The 18,599-nt window shown below is 37.8% G+C and overlaps 2 protein-coding genes across 2 annotated transcripts; one reads left to right on the top strand and one right to left on the bottom strand.

The window, feature by feature from the left end:
• Positions 1–86: 86 nt before the first annotated feature.
• On the top strand, positions 87–8,561 carry coro1a (coronin, actin binding protein, 1A). Its single transcript, XM_067415614.1, has 11 exons — positions 87–243; positions 1,677–1,880; positions 3,890–4,012; positions 5,046–5,175; positions 5,451–5,632; positions 6,202–6,321; positions 6,403–6,507; positions 6,600–6,745; positions 6,842–6,899; positions 7,875–8,090; positions 8,205–8,561. Exons 2-11 carry the CDS (start codon positions 1,683–1,685, stop codon positions 8,292–8,294), a joined length of 1,368 nt encoding a protein of 455 aa, XP_067271715.1. The 5' UTR covers positions 87–243; positions 1,677–1,682; the 3' UTR covers positions 8,295–8,561.
• A 40-nt stretch (positions 8,562–8,601) lies between these two features.
• Positions 8,602–12,250, bottom strand: cldni (claudin i). The gene is made up of 3 exons (XM_067415626.1): positions 12,161–12,250; positions 10,854–10,985; positions 8,602–9,612 (listed from the first exon to the last, which is right to left on the bottom strand). The coding sequence occupies exons 2-3, from the start codon at positions 10,983–10,985 to the stop codon at positions 9,109–9,111; spliced, it is 636 nt and encodes a 211-aa protein (XP_067271727.1). The 5' UTR covers positions 12,161–12,250; the 3' UTR covers positions 8,602–9,108.
• Between the last annotated feature and the right edge of the window lie 6,349 nt (positions 12,251–18,599).

Raw genomic sequence — 18,599 nt, 5'->3', positions numbered from 1 at the left:
CCACGATATAATGTGAGATCAAGTGGGGTTCAGCTTCATGCAACGTAAATCACTTTAAAAGGAAACAAAGCGAGGACACCTCCCATTCTCATCTACATCTTAACTCTCACTTCCTCCACGATTTAGAGTGAGATCTGGCCATAACTGCTGGCATTCATCCGCTTCTCTCCATCTGTCAAACGAGCCCAGCGCTTCATCCTCTCGCCTCAGGAGCCAGAGTCCCTCCCCAGCCACAGTTCTCAGGTACAGTGCCCCGTCCCATCATATTGTGTGTTGTGCTCCTGTCCGGTGTTTTTGGTAACCGTGCAGAACTTTGCATCTTTGCCCGCCTCTCAAAATGCTGACTATCTAGACAACATGTTGGGCGCGCCTAAACGCTTATACGGCCTAAAATGTTGTTTAGCTAAGTAGTATTTGAACTCTACTTGTGAATCGTTCAGTCTGTTTGCTCGGGTTCTGTTCTGCCCTTATTAGTTTCAATGAGAATTTCCATTGCTAAATGTGGCTGTGCCTTTCTGAACTGCGGTAAGGCACGGTTAAACATTTGAGGAAGTTTTGTAAGAGAACTAAACAATATTTCCAGATAAACATGAAGCTGATATGACTGAGCTCATCACTCATTCTTCTCACAGATTTTGCATAAAAGACAATAGTGTAGCCTATTTGAGAGTTTGCTCAATACAAGCTAGAAATAAATAAAGAAAATATAAAGAATAAAGCACTGTAAAATATATATAAATTCATTAAAATTATTTCAAAAACTCCTTAAAGGTATAGTTACCTTTTTTATACTTTGAATATAATACTTATTGTGAGAAGTAAAATGAATGGAAGCATTTGTACAGTCTTTCTGAAGCAGTGGAAGGATGTGGTGTAACTGAAGTTTTGAACATCTCCTGCGCTCCCACGGTTGCCTTGGTATTTGTCCAGTTACAAGTTTCCTCTCGCAATCTGTCAAATGCTCACTTTTTGCATCGTTCATTTTTTCAGTTTACTGAGTTTTGTGGGTGTACATGGCTTCAGTGATGCATTGCAAATGAGTGACATTTGCTAGTAAACCAATTAAGCATATGCACACAAGACTGTGTTTTGATAAATTGATGAGAAATTAAAAGGGGAAACAGAAAGAGAGAGCGATATAGATGAGAAGTTTTACATTACTAAACCTGCAGACAACGTGGCATCAGCCTTTGAGAAGTAGCCAGTGCATTTCCTTCTCATTTACTTCACGCTTGTTTTCTCTTTCCTTCCTCTTTCTTGGGGCTTGTTGCCCACACACTTTTTAAACATAGAAAGATGAAAAGAATCTGTATACATTTACAGGAATTCAATTCAAATTTAAGAGAATTTAGTCATTAAACCAAGAACACAACTACAGTGCAAGCATACTGACCACAGCAAAGATCACCATCAAATGCAGGAATTGCGGTCAGCCATTTTCACTACAAATCACAAATACAGAAATACCTCAAAACAATGCATAAAAGGTATACAATTCATTAATACATGCATTCCTTTGTAATTAAAATCACATTAGCATTGCTAGCGCCTTGCTCTACTGTTTGAGCTTCTGGAATGATGAAAACCATCATACTTCATTTACTTTTCCAGTTGTTTCTCATATTTATGTGTTTTCTCTTTCCATCCCTGTGTCTCGTGCTCCTCTCTTTTCCCAGGTCATCATGTCTAGGAAGGTGGTAAGGACCAGTAAGTTTCGCCACGTCTTTGGCCAGGCGGTGAAGGCAGACCAGTGCTATGATGACATCAGGATCTCCCAGATGACCTGGGACAGCAACTTCTGCTCCGTCAACCCCAAGTTTGTGGCCATGATTGTGGATGCCAGTGGTGGAGGAGCTTTTATTGTTTTGCCCCTAAGCAAGGTGCATCCAGATAGCACTCATTAAGCTCAAATTAATTGCCAAATTAATTGCAGTGTTCATATTGGTGGGAAATAGGTATATATATCATCAGGTTTTGTACATACTTGTGAAGTTTATGCATGTCATTATATATATATTGATAGATCTAGACATATATATATATATATATATATATATATATATATATATATATATATATATGTCTAGATCTATATATATATATAGATATAGATATAGACATATATAGAGAGAGAGACAGAGAAAGAAATGGATAAAGATAAAGATATTAAATTAGTTGGACTATATTGGGACTTGATTTTAGGTCCAACTGTAGTTTTAACCCATTACCTGTTTCTGATGATCTTCTGAGGTCTTTGAATTTTGAACTATAGATATGTCATGCAGTGTTTGTCTAAATAAGGAAGTTCAAGGTTGAGTTTCGTATGTACGTGTCACCAGACCTAGCATCTCTTCTCTTTCTGCTCTCTTGCATCTTGTTTTTGCCATATTTGGAGTGCGCTACTGTCAGCCCTGCACAGGATGTGGTGACAGCTAGCAGATTGAGTGAGTGACAAAAACTATGAGAAAAGGACAGCTGCCACTAAGGCTTGATGTGCCTGTTTTTTTTTCTTCTTGTGATCAGCCTGGTTCAAAAATTGATTATGTGCTTTTTACTTCTTAAAGCTTTCTGATATTTTCAAAACGCCTTTCAAAAATGAGCAGAAGGTGATTGCACCTCTAACAGAAGTATGGTGGAATCTATTTTCTGACTTCCTCTTTTTGTTGTTGTAGAGTTGATTTCATATGTCATTTCTTTCTTTTTTCATCTTCTCAGTCCATCATCTCAGGTCCTCTGCTTCTGTATGTTGCACTCCTGGGTCTTATAGTAGAGAATGAATGGGAGTTCTGTCATATTCAATCTGATGTGCATCTTACACAGTGCTTTGCTCAATGGCAGCCATTGTTTCCCAGTGAACACGAGAATTCGAGTCAAGCCCTTTCATTTTGTTTGGGTGGCTTGAGGAAGTTGTGAAAGCTCAGTTTTGAGACTGATAACATGATCATCAGGTTTTGTACACACCTGTGAAGTATGTGATATAATATAATTTGCAATTCATAATTTGTATTATATTAAATAGGAATGTAGAACTAGTGGTTTTAGAAGCTTGGAAGCCCATTGCACCAGGAGTTAGACTCTTAAGGAAAAGATGAATTTGTTGTAATTTGAACTTATCCAGTCACTTTCTCTGAAAAATAATTAAATAATTTTTAGTCTTTAGTGTTATTCAGTAATATTAATAATGTAATAAATTATATCAGTGATATTTTATACTTTTATATGTTCACTTTTCATCTTAATTTGTTAAATCAAATGTGCTTTTGTCATTAGTTTTTATTTATTTTATTTTGATATAATTCTAAGGTTCCAGATTTATGTAAGTTTTTAGAACTTCAACGTCTTTTCTTGCAATTACTTGCCAAGACATCATTTCTTAAGGTTTTTATGTTTATCATCTAATACTCATATTTTATTTTAACAATAACAACACTGCTTTAGTCCACTTATAAATCATTGTGATTTAGCAAGTTCTTTCTTACTGCAGCCCCTGTGGAAGTGCAATCATTTATAGACTCGTACTCTACATGGACTTGCACACAACGCTCACATTTAACAATAAGATTTTTGCAGAGTGAATGTGCTCTCCCTGTGCATGATGGGAACTCCTGCACGGTGCTGTCCTCTCTAAACGGGTTAGTAGTTATTAGGTGTAATTGAAGGCATAGCTGTAAAATTGAGATCAGCTGACACAGCCCTCCTCATCTGTCTGAGATCTCTCCTGCTCTTTTTCTGCTCTGTTCGTCAAAGTTTCAAAGAGTTCATCTTCTATGTTTAGTCATTTGAAGGACTTGTGAATGTGTCTATTTGTGTACATTTGTGTTTCCGCTCCTCCATACCAAGGTTTAGCCTAACCTATTTGTCCCTTCTGGGTCTCTGATTTGTGTTTTAGACGGGTCGCATCGACATGTCCCAGCCCACTGTCTGTGGTCACACTGGACCAGTATTGGACATTGAGTTCTGCCCACATAATGATAATATCATTGCCAGTGGCTCTGAAGACTGTAGTGTCATGGTGAGTTACATGTGCCTTTAGCTTAATGGCTCGATCACAATACATTTATGAACCAAAACGGTTAATTAATACTCATAGTAAAGTGAAAATGCTAATATATTCCATAATTATAAGACCAGTGCCATCCACGTCTACCGATTATTATCAGTCAATCAAATAAATAAATTAATAATAAAATGATGAATACAAAAGGGCTCATACTAGGCTTGCTACTATATACACAGTAATGCCGGTTATGTGGGATGGTGTCGTTGTGAAAATATAAATCGGTTTAAAGGGAGAACATTAAAAATTAATTTTACTTGTCAACAACAGTGCCTATATCAATCATAATGAACATTTAGTTAATGATCTTTCCAAGAATGGGTTACAAAATTAAGAAAAGTTTGCACATATGAAGGAATTACTTGGGGGAAAAAATAGTTTTATAGGAGAAAGTGAGGCAGATACCTGACATTTATTGAGTATACAGGATGATGACCTGGTGGGGAGATGCAATATAATAGTCTCTTTAACGTATCTGCTGAATAACTATTTCACATTGTGATTTAAATTATTTCATTATTCACATTTATTTATTTTTAAATTGTTTGTTTTTTGCAGATGTATTCTAGCAATCTTCATGCAATTGTAACTGACACGTGTTGGATGGGTGGGTCAATCTGAAAGAGAAATAATAATAATAATAATAATAATGCTCAGGTGTAGTACTTTTCATAGACACCAAGCATATTTTAAGTAAAATTTAATAATTAAACGTTTCTTTATTTTTGTTTTGTTTTACCTAATTTTTTTGCTAAAACAAATTAAAATAAAATGCAAGGTTTTATTCTTTCAAACACTAACTGCTCTGCGTTATTGTGTAGGCAATTGCAAAGTAAAAAAAAGATCACATGGCATCATCTAGCATCCAACCAGCTTTAATGCCGGAATAACAAATTTGAACGTGGACACCGTATTGGTGTAAAAATGATGCTAAATTATGATCTCACACTACTTATTATAACATCAGGTCAATGTTGTTGTGTAATAGATCTGGGAGATTCCAGATGGAGGTCTCATATCGCCCCTGAAGGACCCAGTTGTGAAGCTGGACGGGCACTCTAAACGTGTGGGCATCCTCAGCTGGCACCCCACTGCCCACAATGTGCTAATGAGTGCAGGTAAACCAACATCAGACACCCACCCAATAGTCAAAAGAGCATTTATATATAGTCTTGAACTATGTATGCATGGCTAAACACACTCATTCCTGCAATTTAGAGACCACATTTACAGTTGAAATGGAACGATGGCGCCCTCTGTTGATTCTTCACTCACACTTCTTTAGGTTTATAATACATTTGATGTTTTTGCTTCCTTTCCTCTCTTTCTCCCTCCTTCCCCCTATACAGTTGATTTACCTCATCTTTCTTTCTCTCTCGGTTTCCGTCTGCAGGCTGTGATAACGTGGTCATCCTGTGGAACGTGGCTTGTGGAGCGGCAATGGTGCGCATTGACTCAGTGCACACTGATCTGATCTACAGCGCCTGCTGGAACAGAAACGGCTCTCAGATCCTTACTGCCTGCAAGGACAAGAAGCTACGAGTGTTCGACCCCCGCGAGGGCACCGTCATCTATGTGCGTGCATGACTTCAATGGAAACAATGATAAAATAACGCTATCCAAAGTGAATAATGAGAAAAAATAGAATGCATTGGGGTATACATAAGTAATATATTTGCACTGTTTACCATTTGTTTTTCTTGTCACATCTAGTAAGTTGTTGTCTTGCGGCGTTTGGAAGCATTTGTTGCTGTAAAAAGATCAGTTAGTTGGTTGTTTCGTGTTGTTTTGATGCCGTTTTAAGGCATTTCATCAGTGTATTCAAAAAACTTGAGATGGAGCACATAATACCGAATAATTAACATTGTGCAAAATTCACGATTACATGAATTCCTTTTGAAATTACTTAGATTTCACCCTTGAAAATTCAAACAACAGTTAATGTGAAGCATTTTTGGTCTTTTAACATTTTACATTCTGTGAATGCATTTAAACGAATTAATTTAATAAATGTAACTATTATTTAATTTTTTCCAAGTTGCTATCTGAGCATTTTTTTTGTGTTCCTAGTGTATTCATCTCTTTCTTACACCTTCCTTTCTGCCTGCTTATGTGACCTCTCTCTGTGCATACGTGTGTTCCAGGAGAAGGACAAGCCTCATGAAGGTTCCAGGCCAATCAGAGCCGTGTTTGTGTCTGAAGGCAAGATCCTGACCACCGGTTTCAGCCGCATGAGTGAGCGGCAGGTGGCGCTGTGGGATCCTGTGAGTACATCATGTGCTTCAGAAGCGCTCTTTCAGTTGTAAATCAGTGGACTCACTAAAGTGTGTTGTTTGTGGTTGCAGAACAACCTCAGTGAGCCCTTGACCCTGCAGGAGCTGGACACCAGCAGTGGAGTGCTCTTACCTTTCTTTGACCCAGACACTGGTGTAGTCTACCTTTGTGGCAAGGCAAGGAACTAACACAAGTTCAAGTTTAATGATCATGATGAGTTATTTATTCATGAAGTTGTATTTGTTAAAACGTGTATATGATTTGACAGGGTGACAGCAGCATTAGATACTTTGAGGTGACGGACGAGGCTCCATACGTCCACTACCTCTCCATGTACAGCAGTAAAGAGAGCCAGAAGGGCATGGGCTACATGCCTAAGAGAGGCCTGGAAGTCAACAAATGTGAGATTGCAAGGTAAACGCACCCAAGGCCCATAGTGTATTTGCTTTGTCCCACAAACATTTAAAAAGATCAACATTTTAAATTTGAATTATTTTATATTTATTACAGGTTCTATAAACTTCACGAGCGAAAGTGTGAACCTATTGTTATGACTGTACCTCGTAAGGTAAGTTTGGATTTGAAGGCAAAGATCAGCTTAAATGTTGTCAAAAGTTTGGGGTCAGAAAGATTTTTGTTTTTGTATGAAAGAAATGTATTCAGCAAGAATGCGTTAAAGGGTTAGTTCACCCAAAATTACAATTTATGTCATTAATCATAGGAACACAGTTTAAGATATTTTATATTTAGTCCGACAGCTTATTTAAGTGAATGCACACTTTACTGTCCATGTCCAGAAAGGGAATAAAAACATCATCAAAGTAGTCCATATGTGACATCAGTTAGTTCATTAGAATCTCTTGAAGCATCAAAAATACATTTTGGTCCAAAAATGTCAAAACGACCACTTTATTCAGCATTGTCCTCTCTTCTGCATTTGTTTTCAAACCTCAAATAAAGATTCAAACTGTAATGAATCAGTGTATTGATTCACGATTCAGATCGCCAATGTCACGTGATTTCAGCAGTTTAACAGTTTGACACGCTGATTCATGACCGTTTGAATCTTTATTTGAGGTTTGAAAACAAACGCGGAAGAGAAAACAATGCTGAATAAAGTCGTAGTTTTTGTGATTTTTGGACCAAAATGTATTTTTGATGCTTTCGTATTTCGTATATGCAGAAATTCTGAAACAATAAAAGTTTTGATCACAAAAAAGACATTATGGACATTTATAATGTTACATAATATTGCTTTTTATTAATCAAAGAATCCTGAAAAAAGTATCATGGTTTCCACAAAAATATTACGCAGCACTATTGTTTTCAATATTGATAATAATAAGAAATTTTCTTGAGCACCAAAGCAGCAAAGAAGGGTTTCTGAAGGATCATGTGACACTGAAGACTGAAAATTCAGCTTTTAAAAGCATAAAAATCATATCAGCCCCAAATTTTAGAATGGTGGTGTATGAATGCCACTTATGATTTAGTGCAGTTAATTTATTTTACTTAATCTAACATTTTCATTTGCTTGCTTTAGTCTGACTTATTTCAAGAGGACCTTTACCCTGACACAATTGGCCCCGAGCCATCGGTGGAGGCAGATGATTGGTTTGCTGGTAAAGATGGGGAACCAATCCTGATCTCTTTGAAAGACGGTTTTGTGGCTACTACCAAAAACAAAGAGTTCAAAGTCATCAAGAGCTTGATGGCCACAACATCCTCATCCTCGAACAACCGACAATCTGACAGTGCGGTACGAGAACAGAAAATTACCCTAGCCTTTTTAATGTATTTTATTTAGCCTCAAACTGTGAATTGTGTGTATTTCTGTCACAAACTCATTCTGCCTTTCTTTTTTAACATACAGGACGTGCAGGCATTGCAGAATGAAGTGAAGGAGCTGAGAGAGATGGTTGAGCAATTAACCAAGCGAGTGAGCGAACTGGAGAGCAAGTAGCTAAAGAGAGACCCCAGCAGAATGAGATTTAAAAGAAATATGCAAATAGACACGTGAATAATGAAAGTGTGAAAGGTGCATCGGAAAGATTTGTAGAATTATTAGAAGTTTTTCATGTGATAGCATTTTGCAGTCTATTGTGAACCCAATTTTGCTCTTCAGGGATTTAACTTTTTATAAAAAAAGATTTTTTTAATTAGTTTGAAGTCAATTTTAATATATGTTTTATAGGATTTGAAATAAATTTCAGTGTTATTTTAACAAAGAGTTATGTGTCAAAAATCATTGTTCAATCTGCACACACAAATGTCTTAAATCAGTCAGTTTTATTGATAATACATGAATGGCAATAGAAATGTTTATGACCAAAAATACACAAAAATTGTGTGACTATACAGTATTTGCAGACGATTCCCATATCCTTAAAAGGTTTTTAAAAGTTCAAACGCAATTATTCAGTAGCATTTTTTTGAGATGCCTAGCCTATAGGACTGGCCTAGATACAATGACCTGAAAGTGTTTTGGACACAAGCTTTGCCCATCCCTGAATTTTAATAAACAAGTGCATAGTTTATTAGCTGCACTAAGAAATTGCAGCAGTAAAATGTAAAAGATATAATGCTAATTCATTAAAAAGCTTAAAGTCTGTATTTCTACGAACGCTTCAAACAAGTAATATTTACATTTTTCAAGATCTTGACCTTTTCCAATTTTTTCTCTTCTCCTACCAACTAAAGACTACTAACGTGAACCCATTTTAGACTACATATATAATTACTGTGACTACTAAATAGTTTAACCCATTTGTATTCATCTACACATAGTTCTTGCTTGGTGCAGAGGCGCTATTGCTGTAGTATTTGGCGGTTCCGCTCGATCCTCCAGAGCGGGGTCTGCTGAAACAACACAGCAGGCCTCCGGCCAGCAGGAGCAGCGCTCCTCCTCCCCAGCCCACGAAGATACACGCACCCAGCTCTCTCTTCTGAGACTGATTGATCAGTGGATTGTTGAAATCGCGAATGACATTATTAGCCGCCCAGCTGACGGGGATGATCAGCAACAAGCCCGCGAGGATCAGCCCAATAGCGGACACCAGACTGACTTTGGGTTTGACTTCTTCGTTGTCAATACAGGTGGTGAAGTCTGCTCCGGCGCACAGAATGAGCAGGGACAGGACAGCGAGCATACAGCTGATGATGGTCATGGCACGAGCCGCCTGAAGGTCAGAGCTCAGGATGAGCATCGAGTCGTAGGCTTTACACTGCTGCTGTCCTGTACTCTGAACCACACACTCCATCCACAAGCCCTCCTCCTGAACCTGTGAGGAGAGAAACGATTATCCAGGGTTATTTACACAGGTTATTAATGGAAAAATATAGCCTGGGGGAAGTTAATTTTAGATAGCATACACAACTCTTCAAAGAAGATACCCTCCCATCCACATAATTCGTTCAAGGACAATGAATAAATTATTTTCTTTCTCGGTTATTATAACCGAATGTTGCGCCATACAATTAGTAGATTAAATTTACATGTCATCAAACTACAGTCTCCCTGTAAAATATGCATGACACATTATGTAATCGAATATTAGATTGATTAAAGTCAACAATTAATCAAAATTAACATTTTAATGGAATACTGCTTCATTTATTATACATGATTTTTCAATTCCTCTGCACAAAGCAAACTATACAATCATCTAATCGATTGCCAATTCACAAAATGAAGTCCCCTCCTACATTTTTTTCTTGTTTGAAGCCGTTCACTCGGATGTACATCACATTAGGGAAGAAAAGACTATCACAACTTCTGTTCATGACGACTTTAAATACACGCCTCTCTTCTGTTGGGGGGGTAGGCCTACACACAGCCTCAAGGACGACTGTAAATGTGTAGGCCTCGACATGCTGGCATAGGCTGGAAGAAGCTACACTACATTCACATTATCTAGGTATTTTAGTAATTTTGTAATGTGCTTTTGTCATTTATATATTTTGATATATATATTTCGTTCACACTTTAGATTAGGGTCCAATTTTCACTATTAACTAGGCTGCCTAAAAATAAATAATAACTGCTTATTAATAGTTAGTTGTTAAGTTTAGGTATTGTGTAGGATTAAGGGATGTAAAACATGGTAATGAAGAATAATGCATTAATATGTGCTTTATAAGTAGCTACTAATAATCAGGCAATATGCATGCTAACAAGCAACGATAATTGATAGTGAGAATTGGACCCTAAACTAAAGTTTTACCAATATTTCTATTTAGCTTTTACTTATTTTAATTTTGTTTCAGTTGATTGCCAAAGCTACATTTCCTGTTTTCGGTTTCGTTTAATTTTTTTTAAACGTTTTTCTTCTAATGTTGATAATTTATGTAAGCTTATATTTTATGATGGCTTCATGAGATTCTGAATATACCATATAGATTACCACAGATCATTTTATAGTGCTTTTGTGTCACTTTTTTGTGCTTGACAGGACCCAATCTTCAGACATTCTGTTAAAAATCTCTTTATAATAAATTCAATTATTAAGAAATATATGTTTACCTGTGCAGTGATAATATTCTGACCAATAAAGGCAGAAATCCTCCATCTTGGAATAGCAATGGTCACGATTGCAGCAATGAGACCCAAAATTCCCAGGGCCATACACACGATCTGTACACCAGAGGAGCCCATCTGAAAGAGTGAGCGAGGGAGATGGTTAAAACTGAAAGACCAAAAAAATGTGATACATGACAAAAGTACACATTGCAAATCCAGTAGTGAAGATATAGGTCTTAACTTATTCCTGCTTGCGTCATTGATAAGTGGTATGTTTTGTAAGACTATATTCTTGTGTAGTGCCTAGTGCTTATGTATTTTCCCAGACACTCAATGGCTCCTCCCTTTAGACAGGCCTACACACGAATTTGTATCTTAGGGCTATAGCAGGAAAAAACACCATCTCTAAGGAAACCCACATCATGAAGCCTCAAGTCTCAACAGGTTCTAACAATCTTTATCTGCTCTTCGTGAACTGCCACTCCCTGGTAAGGGTCTCAGGTCCAGCTCGTTCTATTCGGATGCTGGAAAAAAACATTGTGTACCTTTTTAGTGAGCTGCTCTTATTTCTGCACACCCGCCACACATATCCAAATGTCTGTAGCATTTTATTCATGTCGATCTCACTGAACTGCTCTTATATCCCCTCAGAGTTTGCTCTTGGCTGATTCATAAAACTACTCTTAGAATGTGTGGACTGTAGTTCAGACCCCGTAGTTCACTATAGTGCACTTTATTATCTTCCTACTCCACACAAAGCGCCAGTGATCGGTGAGAAGAAGTATAGAAGGATGGATAGAAGAGGTGACCAGGTGGTGCGTGGGCACCAGCAAAATTATGGTAATTGTGGCTGTTTTTAGTTGACTGTGAATCATTCAACAGCTCTCCGAGCGATTAACATGCTGTTCGGCTCCTTCAAAAATGTTATTCTTTTGATCTAAGCAATGGTAATTCTGCTCATAACTAAAATTATGAATGAGTGAGGAATTTTGGTACTGTCCAGTTTTCAGGTCAATTACATTCTAACAATATTAACAGAAATAGAAGCCCGTAGTGAAACTTCTGATGATGTGCTTCGTGTTTTATGTATGATGTGACATACAAACAATACATGATACGTTTATGTTAACAATGTCATAAACTTAAAAAATAAAAAAATAAAAAAATAAAAAAATTGTATATCTGTCAGGCAATACTCACAATACTTATAACACAATACACAAAGGCACCATCCTATATAAAATAATTTATCCTTCTTTTTAAATACTTTATATAATCTTGCAATAAGGAAAAAAAAGTTTGAACATTACCTTTTCTTGTATCTCTTTGAAGAAAATGTATTTTCGCTTCGTCTTTAAGTTAGTCTCCCACCTTACCAAACAGTGACCTGTAATGGAGGTGTTTGGATGTGGGGCTGCTTTTGTAGAAGAATGCAATGGGTGGGGTATGAGACGGAGGTGGGTTGGTAAAGTGGAAAAGGCAAGACTGGACTTGTTTTTTTCCCCTCTACCGCTTTCTTTATCACTTTTTGTATCACCTTACTCAAGTTTTATATACAAGAAGTCATTAAGTGTAGACCTTGTGGTTAGGCTGTGGATGGCCGCATAAAATAAGTCTGTGATGTTCTCAATGAGCTGTAACTGTGCATGCCAGTGATGAGAAGTTTTTTTTACTCGATCATTACTTGCAAGCTACAAATGTTACATTTGGCACACTTGTTAAAATGGGTGGTGTGTTGGCTATTCGTTTTTAAAGAAATAAATGAAATCATTTAGTTTAAGAGTAAGCACATCATTTACACAGTCTTCAGTTCTACCCCTTGCAATCATGCAATCATGAAAAATGTGTGTACACATGACAGCTACTCACCACCTAACCACAAGCTCAACTCTTCAAGTATATATATATATTTTTTAAATGAACAAACTCTTTTAAATGTTCAAAATAACTTAACATTAAACACTTACACTTAACAGGTCTTTCCATTTTCTTAAAACTCTGCACAAGAGCACCAGTTTGAACAGCAACTGCACTGGTTGGCTCAACTAGAGTAATTTATGTTAAGGAAACATTCACAGAATATGTCGAATAAAACTGGTGTGATCTCATTCACTTAGGATGAATTTTACTCATCAGTGCAATTAACCAAGTTTAAGTTCAAATAAACCAGTCAGTCTAGGTGTCATAATTGTATTAGGTTAGGTTTTTTTGTGTGTCCATGTTGGATATTTATTTCTTTAAAAAGAAAAAGAAAATGGTATTCATATTTGTAAACTAATATCAGATACCTTTGATCATATTTTCCCCCCAATGTTCATCACGTTACCAAACGACACGTGTTCATGAGGGTCCAGCATCATGATACTATGAATCATAAAGTCTTTGAATCTTCTGTCATAATCATAATGATGTCTCATAAACAACCACATACCCTCTCCTCATACGCTCTGCCTAGTCACTGCTGAAACCACACGTGACGAATAGAAACTGTCACATGTTAGAGTGGGTGGGCTTTAAATTGTGAAACATCAGGATTGGGAGACACATCATAACACAGCTGGGTTAGGCAAGAATGGATTATAAATAAGATGTAAATAAGAGATTGGGTAAAAAGGCAGAAAGTTTAAGGACCAAAAATAGAGCCAGAAGAAGGAAGATACAACATGACTGGTCTATCTCTTTTTACTGATGAGGCACTGATATGTAATTGTCTGTAATTCAGATGCTGGACGAAGAAAAATATATTGAGGAAAAATTAAATCGTATGACCAATTATTTACAATTTCCAGTTATTAGACTTTTATTTCATCATTGCGTCTGTCTCTCTCTTTCTTTTTGTTGGTTAAAACAAACAAAAAATAAAGATGTAACAGGATAAAAAGATTTGGATGTCATTCAGACACCGGTGAACCCAAGGTGCTTCTGTCACTGCTAAGCTCCAATTAACTTCATCTTTGAGAACTTTAACGTCCTCAATATTTTTTATATTCCTACATTGGTGAGCCACCCAGTGAGGAAATTCCGTAAAAAGAAAAGTGGGGAAAGGTTATTTCTTTTATGCTTTTATTTTTGTCAGAAACCTGCTCATTAAAAAAATTCTAGAAAAGAAAGTTAAGGACATAGGAGAATTCAGTTTATTCAATATTAGCAGGAGGAGCTCTTAAGCCTATATTCCGTATTATTTTGTTTAATATTGATATTCTAAATCAGCCCAGATGCAGTGAGGTTGAGTTCATTGAATTGTTGTTCCTAAAGTAGCTGAAACTAAGTTTGAATAGTAACTGAAACTTGGTATTGGTCTTTAAATAAATCATTCTGATAAGATTCTAAAGTAATTGAGTCAACCTGACGCAGTGCGGTGACAGTTATATTACATCTGTTGTTATAAAGTAAAGTGAAACAAAGATGTAAGATTCTAACATAATTGAAACTGATTGTGAAGTTGTTATAATTCTGAAGAATTTCTAAAGTGAATGACTACAGATGTGTGCATTTTATTAAGAATGTGCTTGCCTGACACTTTAACTCTGAAAGTAAAGGAGAGAACTGCAAATAATTCAGAGAGGAAAAAGGCAAAATGTCTTTTGTGTCTTGTGATGTCAGTTAATTGGGTTTAATATCTAAGATGAGGAAAGGGGAGCATCCAGCTGCATTTTCAGAATGATCATTGGAGAAGTTTAAAGATGTTATGAACTGGCTTTAAAAAATATATATATCTATATATTGTTATCTGAGGTCAACTTGACGTGTGGATGGTTTAACATTGCATAACTAGTAAGTAATAGGCTATTTTCTACACTTTTTTGAGGCTCTCTCCTGAACGCTCGGTTCTGATGGGTGTGCCCTGAAGACTTAGAAGTAAATGCCCACGGCTAGGATTGGATAAGATTTGCATATTTTTTGAGCTTCAACCCCCTTGTCAGTGTTTTGAAAGCAGTAACTGGAATAATTCTCTGACAGGGCTCTGGAAAACACACAGCCCTGGGACGTTGGGCTTTGCCAGCCCTGGGAGTCTGATGATGAATCGCAATGAACCAACAAATAAGGGATTTTCCAGCCTGTGACAGCATGCTAAGGTATGTTATGTTAGATATGTACACATAATCAATATGATCTGTAACAATACAATGCTATCACATACACTCACCTAAAGGACTATTAGGAACACCTGTTCAATTTCTCATTAATGCAATTATCTAATCAACCAATCCCGTGGCAGTTGCTTCAATGCATTTAGGGGTGTGGTCCTGGTCAAGACAATCTCCTGAACTCCAAACTGAATGTCAGAATGGGAAAGAAAGGTCATTTAAGCCATTTTGAGAATGGCATGGTTGTTGGTGCCAGACAGGCCGGTCTGAGTATTTCACAATTTGCTCAGTTATCGTGATTTTCATGCACAACCATTTCTAGGGTTTACAAAAAATGGTGTGAAAAGGGGAAAACGTGCAGTCCTGTGGCCTGTGGCAGTCCTGTATGCGGCAGTCCTGTGGGCAAAAATGCCTTGTTGATGCTAGAGGTCAGAGGAGGATGGGCCGACTGATTCAAGCTGATAGAAGAGCAACTTTGACTGAAATAACCACTCGTCATAACCGAGGTATGCAGCAAAGCATTTGTGAAGCCACAACACGCACAACCTTGAGGCGGATGGGCTACAACAGCAGAAGAACCCACCGGGTACTACTTATCCTCACTACAAATAGGAAAAAAGAGGCTGAAATTTACACAAGCTCACCAAAATTAGACAGTTGAGGACTGGAAAAATGTTGCCTGTTGGTCTGATGAGTCTCGATTTCTGCTGAGACATTCGGATGGTCAGAATTTGGCTTAAACAAAATGGCCCTCATTTATCAATCTTGCGTAGAAACTGGTGTATATGTTGGCTTAAGATTATGCTTAAACTCCTCTCATCGCCTGATTTATGAAGCTGTGCGTACCTCTGCAATCCAGGTGTACGCAATACTTGCCCTTGATAAATGCCGCGGCTGAAAACGATCGTCATTAGAATAACACGCCCCTATATATTCAAGTCTCCGCCTCCCCCACGGCCTCATTTTATGCCATGGACACACAGAAGACGGCAAAGAAGCGAAACTTCTCCGATGTGAAGATCGGGCACGCTCAATCATCTCACTAGTCCACTAGTCAGGGCACTGATTAGGACAGAAGTCAATGGGCTGACTCCCTGATCAGTGTCCTGACAACTGAACTAGTGAGATGATTGAGACGCACCCATCGAGCCGATCACCAGGGAAGTGGAACCCCCCCGAAATTGTTTTATTTGGGAGTTTAAAGAGTGGGATTAAAGGCACCTACAAAAACAAAATATGGACCCAAATTACGAGTACTCTTAATAGTGTGGAGGTTGAGAAGCGCACTCCAGCAGTTTAAATAGCTGTTTGGATGATAAATTACCACAATGTTTGGATGATAAAGAATCACAATGCATTATTTTACAGCATGTTTTGAAACAATTAACATTCAATTTCGTATCACGGCACATGTATTGGGGTGTACAATAGTGATGATGATGTGATGTGGAGTACCATTCATTCACATTAATAACTTCATGACAATTTGTAAGATTCTTCTTCTTATTATTATGATTATTATTCTTAATGACGCTTGTTATTTAGAAGAAAATGCCGTTTTTATTGATTTTATTATTATTTAAAAGAAGAAGGCCATTTTTATTATTTTGTCAGTCTGAATTATTTTAGTCCCAGTCCGTGCGCAGCTGCCGGGCCAGGCGGGCCTGAAACGTCAGATAAAGCGCACAGGCTCGCGACTGGAGGAATAGGCTACATATGCCTACAGATCAAACACTTTGGTAAAGCCACACAAATTAAACATTGACGTTCATGTTGCACAAAAATAAACACTGAATGTTGTTGTTGTGGTTTTTAACAGTGGGTCATATAGCATATCTTGTCAGTGCGTTTTGTGGTGTTAGGAATTGTTTTTCTGCGCATTTTCACACTAACTCAAACGTGCGTACACCACCTCCTGAGCTGGCGTAGGATTTGAGCGCCAACGTCCATATTGATAAATCTCAAAGTCACCGTGGGTTTGGGTGTACGCAAGGTGTACGCTGGAAATTTGGTGTACGCACTTTTGATAAATGAGGGCCAATGAGAACATGGATCCATCATGCCTTGTTACCACTGTGCAGGCTGCTGGTGGTGGTCTAATGGTGTAGGGGATGTTTTCTTGGCACACTTGGGCATGGTTTAAATGCCACGGCCTACCTAAGCATTGTTTCTGACCATGTCCATCCCTTTATGACCACCATTTACCCATTCTTTGATGGCTACTTCCAGCAGGATAATGCACCATGTCACAAAGCTCAAATAAATTGGTTTAAATTGGAGTTGACTGTACAAAAATGGCCCCCACAGTCACCAGATCTCAACCCAATAGAGCATCTTTGGGATGTGGTGGAACAGGAGCTTCGTGCCCTGGATGGGCATCCCACAAATCTCCATTAACTGTAAGAATGCTATCCTATCAATATGGGCCAACATTTCTAAAGAATGCTTTCAGCACCTTGTTGAATCAATGCCACATAGAATTAAAGCTACACTGTGTAACTTATTTAGTTTATTCTAAGCTAAAAACACTTAATTCTTTCAAAAATATATGTGCTCATTAATGTATATTTACTTCTTTCAAGTAATAAAGTATTCTCGTAAGTTTATAATATGCCATTGAAAATACATACGGGTGAAGGGTTCGAATGCTGGTCGCCATGTTGCGCCTCCATCTTGAAAGTACATTAGTCAAAGAGGGACATACCCATAAATTCAAGCTTCGCCTTTCGTGTTTTAACACTCGATGGCACCGTGTTGAATGTGAAGAGGGGGATTGCCATGTTAATCTTGGACAAAATCGGCCACCGTAGGAGTTCAAACGAAATCAGAAATGAGAGGAACAGAAACTATGGGCACATCTCAATCATCTCACTAGTCCACTAGTCATGGCACTGATTAGGACATAAGTCAATGGGCTGAATCCCTGATCAGTGCCCTGACTACTGAACTAGGGAGCTGATTGAGACGTGCCCTATTATTCACTGGATGGTCATATACCTTTTCACCGCTAGATGGGGGAAAATATCACACAGTGTAGCTTTAAGGCAGTTCTTATGGCGAAAGGAGGTCAAACACAGTATAAGTATGGTGTTCCTAATAATCCTTTAGCTGCGTGTATAAAAACATGTTTTAGGCCTACTCATGTGCTGCACTAGCCTGGATGCCAGCCGAACTTAGCCCCACCCACAATTATTTTAGGTCGGGCGGTTCGGTCTGGCCTGGATTCCTAGAAGAGTAATTATCCCCGAACAGAAACTGTTCGAACCAATGAAATCATCAGGGCGGGCTTTAGACGATGACGGACAGATGATCAACAGTAACGTAATCATCACGTCATCTAAGGGGCTTGGATTATATTTGTTCGAATCCTAAACGGAGAGATTGTTTGTATATGCATTCACCTTCACAATTTCTCTCAAAAATGATGATCATGTTGGGTAAGTACTCTGTGTATCATTACATTCTTTTATTTTTTTACAACACCGGCAAAGATCGTTTATTCCAGCGTGCCTGCAGACAGGGTTGCCAAGTTTTTACAACAAAATCCGCCAACTATTAGCCCTAAACAATAGCTTCTCAGGGGTTCTCCGAAGAAAAAAATGGTGTTTGGGGGGTAAAATGTGTGTTATTTTGGCAAGGTTGCCTGCTAAAATTTGCACTC

Source organism: Pseudorasbora parva, chromosome 2, assembly GCF_024679245.1.
Source record: "Pseudorasbora parva isolate DD20220531a chromosome 2, ASM2467924v1, whole genome shotgun sequence".
Taxonomy (NCBI): Eukaryota; Metazoa; Chordata; class Actinopteri; order Cypriniformes; family Gobionidae; genus Pseudorasbora; species Pseudorasbora parva.
The sequence above is the reverse complement of the archived record's forward strand: the minus strand, read 5'-3'. Positions and strand labels throughout refer to the sequence as shown.

Coding starts and splice junctions, on each gene's coding strand:
- coro1a (XM_067415614.1), top strand. CDS start 1,683: ATGTCTAGGAAGGTGGTAAGGACCAGTAAGTTTCGCCACGTCTTTGGC. Junction 6,746..6,841: donor AACAAATGTGAGATTGCAAG/GTAAACGCACCC, acceptor TATTTATTACAG/GTTCTATAAACTTCACGAGC. Junction 8,091..8,204: donor ACCGACAATCTGACAGTGCG/GTACGAGAACAG, acceptor TTTAACATACAG/GACGTGCAGGCATTGCAGAA.
- cldni (XM_067415626.1), bottom strand. CDS start 10,985: ATGGGCTCCTCTGGTGTACAGATCGTGTGTATGGCCCTGGGAATTTTG. Junction 9,613..10,853: donor AGAATATTATCACTGCACAG/GTAAACATATAT, acceptor CTCTCCTCACAG/GTTCAGGAGGAGGGCTTGTG.